General features: G+C 36.3%; 1 protein-coding gene across 1 annotated transcript in view; it reads left to right on the top strand.

The window, feature by feature from the left end:
- The first annotated feature begins 754 nt into the window (after positions 1 to 754).
- The window catches only part of rptor (regulatory associated protein of MTOR, complex 1), a 237,970-nt gene continuing 230,514 nt past the window's right edge, over positions 755 to 8,210 (top strand). The window contains exons 1-2 of the mRNA XM_073851892.1: positions 755 to 857; positions 2,739 to 2,821. Coding sequence (XP_073707993.1) covers positions 755 to 857; positions 2,739 to 2,821 — 186 coding nt within the window. The remainder of the gene's footprint in view (positions 858 to 2,738; positions 2,822 to 8,210) is intronic.

Here is an 8,210-nt window from a genome sequence, read left to right as displayed (position 1 = left end):
TCAGAAGCTGTTGTTTGGGTGCTTTCTTCTCACAAAAAGTGAAACATGTATACTAGTTATATTAAAACCAATGAATGAAAAACAATGATTTTTTTGTGTTTTATTAGCGGAGCTCTTGATAGATAAATACATAAATACATGCATACATAACCATATGATACAAGAACTGACTCAGTAACGGTGTAAAGTAAAACTGTTTCATCTAAGCATGTGACACTTTCACCATGTCGCATTTCGAATATCGCCTTATTGCAAATTTGTATTTTTCTTCAATATCGCATAGCCGTAGTTAAGTCAGCCATAATGAGGGACAGCCTCCTTGTGTAACATTTTTATGAATGTTTTGAAAGAGATAGTTCACCCAAAAATAAAAATTATGTCATTAATTACTCAATCTCATGTCGTTCCAAACCCGTAAGACCTTCGTTCATCTTCAGAAAACAAATTAGGATACTTTGTAAATAATAGGTATAGTAGGTAAACTCACAGCACAAAAAGAGGTGGAGTGCAGAGCATTTATTGTGAACGAAGCTACTCTAAGATGCTGAATATCCTGGATCATGAGCTACTTGCATGCAAAAGAAAACAATGCTTGTACTGAGGTCTGTCAGTATCCAAATCCATCCATTGCTCCTTTGTGGTTCTTTTTCTGCTTTTATAAAGGTTATGAATTATTGATCTTTCTTTATTTCAGCACATTTTAGAGTAATTTAAATTTTCTTAATTTTCTTCTTTTCCCTATTTGTTCCTCTAGATGAAAACAGTGAGTGTGGCTTTAGTTTTATGTCTCAATGTTGGCGTGGACCCTCCTGATGTAGTCAAGACTTCACCCTGTGCCAGACTAGAGTGCTGGATAGGTGAGTTCCTCCATCTATCCAACAGTCCATTCTGAAATAGTGTAACTTCCTTCATTTACATGTTAAGAGATATCTAAAATTAAAATGTAAGATTTCTTTTATTCTTTATTCCATAAATATCTGTTGCAGTTATGTGGTGTAGTAAGGTGGAATGAAGATTGTTTATCAGGGCTTGACATTAAGGTTTGACACATGCTTGTCCTTCGGACAAGTAAATCAGACATTTACTTGTCCGAGTAAAAAATTTACTTGTCCGAGGCAAAAAAGAGCCTTTTTTGCCGTAAATAAATCTATTATGAAGCAATAGTCTCATCACTGCTCTATAAGGTCTTGCTTTAATCAGAATATTTGTGATATTTGCCTTAAATTGATTTCTAGGACACTTTTTAAATTTATTTTCCTAACTGTATTAAATGCATCATCATTTACATTAAATTCTGAAATTTTATCAATACATTCAATTACAATAACTAGACTCTGTATGGTTACCATTCAGATTAAATCAGTATCAACAAACTCCATCTTTCCACTGCATTGGAAAAACCCAGCATCGAAAATGCTATTTAAATGTATTTACTTAGACTGTTTAATGAAGAAAAGAGGTTCCAAAAAATGCATTTACACAGTAAAATTGCAAATACATAAATAATGTTATAAGATTAATGTTGTACTTTTTTAACATATACAGTAAATCTAAAATGTTGAAAAAATTCAATACTTTTAAATATGAAACCGAACCACCAATAGTTGGCAGTAAGTCACTGTCTTAATGAGCGAGTCACGGATTCAACCATAGACGGATTCAACCAGTTCGTTCACTGACTCACCCGATTCATTAAATTAAATGCTAAATCATTCAGTATTGAAACAGCGCTGTGTGTTTCTCAGATTTGCGACTATTCCGCTGTGTCTTTACGTATAACTATTTCGTTAACAAATACGGTCAGTGATGTGTCTAAAATGTAAGTCAGTTAATATTAACTACTAGTTTATTGAACTACTGTTGTATAAAATAAATGTCACGTTTGCAATCGTAGTGGTGCTTACCTATATAATATGTTATACAATATTTATCTTTTTTTTCTACCGCAGTATGTTTGTTTCTTTGTGTATGCTGTTGCGCCTATTAGTTTTAAATTTTCCGTCAGTCAAATAGGCTGCACGAGCTTGATACTTGATACTGTCCGTTTTCAGTCACCGTTTACACTGTAATACAATCAGAATCATTCTCACCAAAGTTTCGCTGCTACGCTAGTTATTGTTTGTTATTGATGTTTTAATCAGGTCGGACAAGTAAAATTCTCCTTCACTTGCCCATTCACAAAATCCACTTGTCCCGGACAAGCGGACAAGCGTTAATGTCGAGCCCTGTTTATAATATGTAAATAATATTGTGTAATAAGGAAAAAACATTCTTAAAAAATCTGAAGCAAGCAATGTGTTAGAAGTATGGCGATGAATAAATGTTTACATTGCAGTTGGCATTGATTTCTTTTCAAGTCAGTTTGATTTAATAAACATTGGCTTTCCTTTGTGATTTCAGCTATAAACCAATTAAATGAACCTTTGGCTTAGAGGAAACATGCTCAGCATCACTGTTTTGTGTTTAAGTAGTTATGATGTATATGCAGTGCAGGAATATATTTAAAAATCCATACAGAATTGATTTTGTGTGTTTTTCTGCCAGGTTTTATTCTAGGATGCCTTTTGTACTTCTGTAAGGTTCTTTAGATCAAATTTATATAATCTGGCATTCTCTGTGAAATAATATTGTATTAGTGTATAGTATACTGTATAATTATATATAATCATACAATAATAGTGTAATATTGTATTGTATTTTTTTTTTATGTATTTTCTCTATCTTTCTCTACATTCTAGACCCTCTGTCCATGAGTCCACAGAAAGCCCTGGAGACAATAGGGGCCAATCTACAGAAACAGTATGAGAACTGGCAGCCCAGGGTAAGAGCGGTTACCTTGTGTATCACAAACACAGTTCTGTATATGTGTGTGTATATAAAAAATTTTCCCTGTATCTTTCATCTCATATTTCTGTATACAGTATCACAGATCACACGATATCACACAGGCAGCAAGAGCAATAAGTGCCATTTTTCCCCGCTCTCTCACAAGCTTAAATGTGTTTTTTATAGAGCAGTTCAGCAAAGAAGTTGATGTTGTGTTATATTTTAAACACAATATTATGTGATTTTGCAGAGAACATATTACGTAAGTCATAGCAGAATTGTTGCGCGTCTCAGCGGCAACACAGCAGTGTTTAGTTTGCAAACCAACTTGTTGCAGTGTGCAGCGTATGGTCTGAGCACTGACATGCTGACCTTCTACTTCTGCAACCTTTAAAGCAATACTGGCAGCACTCATGCATCTGTTTTTTGAAGATGGGTACTACACCTAACGCACAGAACGAGTGCTCAACTTCGTTGATCGACCCTTGCAAGGCCTGTTCTGAATGGATCCCATCTTGGAAAAGCCTCTGTATGACCCTAACCACTGTAGTGTAACTTGGTTTCAGGGTGTTACTGAACCTCCAATAGCCTTGGGCATCTTTGTGGAGAGCAACAATTCTAATTCTCAAATCCTCAGAGAGTTCTTTACCATAAGATTCCATGTTGAACATCCAGTGGTCGGTATGAGAGAATACAAGATACACGACTTTGTATGGTCTTGTCAAGAAGACAAAAACATAAACATGATGAATAGGACATGTGGCTTTGCATGGTTAAACAACATACTGTTGTTATCACTTAGGGTGTACTCACTTTTGTTGCCAGCTATTTTGACAATAATGGCTGTATGTTGAGTTTGTGAAATACTGTATTTGTGCATTGCAAAAGTATGTGAATCTTTGCTTTCAGTATCTGATGTGACCCCCTTTTGCTGCAGTAACTGATGGTAAAGTTTCTTGTAAATGCTGATTAGTCCTGCCCAATAACATGTAGGATTTTTTGCCTATTCCTTAGTGCAGAACCACTTAAAGTCTGTGGTGTTGGTGGGTTTCCTCCTATGAATTGCTTGCTTGGGTCCTTCAAAATTTTAATTGGATTAAGGTCTGGACTTTGACTCAGCCATTCCAAAACATTAACTTTGTTCTTCTACCAAACCTTTTTTGGTAGAATGACTTGTTGTGCTTGGGGTTGTTGTCCTGCTGTATGACCCATGTTCTCTTGAGACTCTGTTCTTAAAGAGATGTCCTGATGTTTTCCTTTAGAATTTGCTAGTATAATTCAGAATTCATCCATTAAACCTTTGTCCAATAGTCCTCTGGCTTGTCCACGTGATTTTAGCAAGCAATTTTCTTTTTGGAGAGCAGTGGCTTTCTTTTTGCAATTTTGCCATGCACACCATGGTTGCTCAGTGTTCTCCTGATGGTGGGCTTATGAACATTAACATTAGCCAACGTGAGAAAGGCCTTTAGTTGCTTAGAAGTTACCCTGGGTACTTTTGCAACCTCGCAGACTATTACACATTCTGCTTTGGAGTGATCTTTGTTGGTCGACCACTTCTCGGGAAGCTAACAGTGGTCTTAAATTTCCTCCTTTTGTACACAGGATTTGTGGAGTCCAAACTCTTCAGAGATGGTTTTGTAAAATTCTCTAGCCTGATGAGCAACATCAACTCTTTTTCAGAGATCCTCCGTAATCTCCTTTGTTCGTGACCTGATTCACTTCCACAAACATGATCAGACTTTGATAGATTCCTGTTCTTTGAACAAAACGTGTCACGTACTGACATTAGATAGTCATTGCACTGACAGAAAACACATCTGCACAGATGGACACTAATTTCACCTTTAAATTAACTGCTAATACAAGAGATTTACCTACTTTTGCAACACACAGATATGTAACACTGGATAATTTTTCTCAATAAATAAATGACAAAGAAAATATTTTTCTCTCACTTGTTTGATTGGGTTCTCTTTGCAGAATTCATGTTAAGGTTAGTTACCCGCGAGCAACATTATGACAAAGTCAGTTGACCAGTCTCACTGAATGATGTGCTACGACAATAGATGGTTGTCGTTCTGACTCAGCGAGCTGACTGTTGGGTGATTAAAATTGCTCATTAAAAGTCTGGTCTCTGATAGTGGTCTTTAACTTTTACAGAGGTCACACCTTGTGGACTTGAAAACGGACACTTCAAGTCGGACACTTTCTGCTCTCTGTAGTGACGCTTATGCAGTGTTTGCGTACTCTAACACAGATGAGGTGAATAAATGGCAATATTTATCAAAAACACGGATGTTTCAGAGACATTGTAATGTGCAACAGAAACACTTTCTGTATACTGCTTAATACATCGCCATCTGTTCAACAATAAAGTTCAACATAATCATATACTATTTAAATACTATAATAATAATAATAATAATAATAATAATAATAATAATAATAAAGTGGGGGTATAAATATTTGAATCAGTGTTTTAAGGCAAGGCAAGTTTATATAGTTTATATAGCACATTTCATACACAATGGTATCTCAAAGTGCTGTACATAAGTAATTAAAATAAGCATAAAACATCACAACAATAAAAACAAGGAATTTAAGGGCATTTAAATAAAAAAAAAATATTTAAAATGAATTAAAATAGTTAAGAATAAACATGATTATACATAAAATACAGTGCAATCAGTTCGAACGTAGCACAGTGCTCATTCAATAAATGCACAACTAAACAGATGAGTTTTGAGTCTGGATTTTAATGTGGCTAATGTTTTAGCACATCTAATCTCTTCTGGAAGCTGATTCCAAATGCGGGTGGCATAATAGCTAAATGTGGATTCCTCTTGTTTTGTGTGATCGCTTGGACTCGATCCTAATGATCTGAGTGGTTTGTTAGGTTTATATTCAGTGAGAATATCTGCAATGTATTTAGGTCCTAGGCCATTAAGTAAATTGTAACCGAGTAAAAGTACTTTAAAATCAACCCTAAATATAACTGGAAGCCAGTGTATGGATCTGAGGACTGATATGATATGCTCAGATTTTCTGGTTCTAGTCAGAATCCTGACAGCAGCGTTCTATATGAGCTGCTGCTGTCTAATGGTCTTCTTGGGAAGGCCGGTGAGGAGACCATTACAATAATCCACCCTGTTGGTGATAAAGGCATGAACAAGTTTCTCCAAGTCTTGACTGGAAACAAAACATTTAATTCTTGCAATGTTTTTGAGATGACAGTATGCTGATTTAGTTACTGCTTAGACATGACTACTGAAACTAAGGTCTGACTCCAGAAACACACCAAGATTCTTGACTTGATATTTAGTTGTTTTGTAACACTGCCTTATCAGCCGAGTTACAAGACTAAAATGGGGTCAAATTTAACTGTGAGAGATGACTAGTGGTTAAAAGAATGAGACATAAAAGAAGATTGGTTTAAATATGATTGGTATATTTACAAGGTTCACATAAAACACTTTAAAACAACACGATACAACCAGGTAAACTCAGTCTGTTAAAATAATACAGTTCGTTTGTCCAGTCCCAGTGTGTTAAGTCCAATGTGTGTTCACTAATGTATATACAATCCATAGAAAGTGTAATCCAAAGTTTTTAGATGGTGTCTGGAAAGGTGAGCTCTAAATTTAGCAACTCCTCAATCCAGATAAGTTTGGTGACTGTCTCTTGTTTGTTTGTCATGCTGCTCTCTTATACATTAGTACTTCCTGCTTCCTGTCATGTGTCTAGTCACATGACCGGCAAACCATCCATTTATTAAAGACATACACACTTAAAATGTTAAGAGGAATAAAATGAACTAAAAAACATGTAAAACACTTAAAACTCTATAATACATTAAATAATTGTAATAAACAGAGTGTTTTTTGGTGTGTTTTTAGTGTCACAGTTTGACCCCTAGAGTTAGGGTATGCATTCACCTTCCTCTTTGTTTCCAAATGCAATGACTTGTTTTCTCAGCAATGTTTTCTTCTTGTTTAACTAAAGAAAGTTTTTGCACATCCAACTTTTAATTTCATCAATGCATTGGCAATGTATTGGTAAAAGTAAATCTGGGTATCATCAGCATAGCTGTGAGATGCAGTTTCGTTCTGTCTCATTATTTGACTTAGTGGAAGCATATACAGGCTAAACAAGAGTCGCGCAAGAATTGAGCCTTGTGGGACTCTGCATGTCATGGACGTCCACTTCGACTTATGCTCTCCTATACTCGCATAACCTGAACCATTTGAGGACCATCCCAGAAAGCCTGACCCAGTTTTCCAGTCTCTCTAAAAGAATGTTATGATCGACCGTCTCGAACGCAGCACTGAGATGTAATAGTACCAGCACTGATATTTTGCCAGAATCAGAATTTAAGTGAATATCATTTATTATCTTTGAGCGCTGTCTCTGTACTGTGATGCAGTTGGAAACAATATTGAAAATTGTCCATGTGTCCATTTGAGTTTAAAGGGGTCATCCGGTGCCACATGCACTTTTACAAGCTGTTTGAACTGAAATGTGTGTTGGGAGAGTGTGTACACAACCATTCTAGAATGACAAAGATCCAGTAGTTTTCTTTTAATTAAGTAAAATAATTTGCCTCTTCTCATATCGAGCCATTCTCAGATGCCTGTCGTTGTGGCGTAACACCGACAGAGGCCGCTCCTGCGATAGTTGATAGACAGTAGTGTTTTAGCATAGACCCACCCCCAGTGAGAAGTAAACTGACGGCACTGAGGGAATGTGGCTGCCGATCTACCTAAATGGGTTCATGTTTATGCGAATCATTTCTCACCATACTGCTTTAAAAACGAGGGTCAGTATAAAGCAGTTTTTGCGAAGCTGCTGCTGAAATTGGGTCTGTAACTATTCGTGTTCGTTCTTCATCTCCACCAGAAGAAGTGTAATTTCTTTTTATATGAATCTTTGCTAATCACATCGCTTTCATATCTGTCTCAGTACGCTACCCTGACATACCCTTATACAAAGATAAATCAAAGTGACATTAAGTTTACTAACCATTCAGACACGTCCAGTATAAGTCGTAATTGCCGAACTTCTTTGCGGGTGTCATCTTGTTTCGGTTCTTCGGTTTTTAAATTAAGTTTTAAATGGATGGGGTTGTACAGTGTCTTCAAAGCCCCCCCCCCCAAACAGTGTTTTTTTCCCCCAAAACTATACAACTATACCCCCAACTGTTGTCTAGGCAACACCCCGTGTGCTATGTAATGACACGCCCCACAGAACTGAGGGGCGGGGTGAGCAGAGTTTCATATCATTTAAAGGGCCAGGTACTGATATCGCTTGCTGAGAACAGAGGCATTTTTTAAAATGAGTGTTTTTTTTTTTACACTACCATAGATAATTTTTAATCAAAGTATATC

Source organism: Garra rufa, chromosome 12, assembly GCF_049309525.1.
Source record: "Garra rufa chromosome 12, GarRuf1.0, whole genome shotgun sequence".
Taxonomy (NCBI): domain Eukaryota; kingdom Metazoa; phylum Chordata; class Actinopteri; order Cypriniformes; family Cyprinidae; genus Garra; species Garra rufa.
Note: the sequence above shows the minus strand (reverse complement) of the source record. Positions and strands in the feature narration are given on the sequence as shown.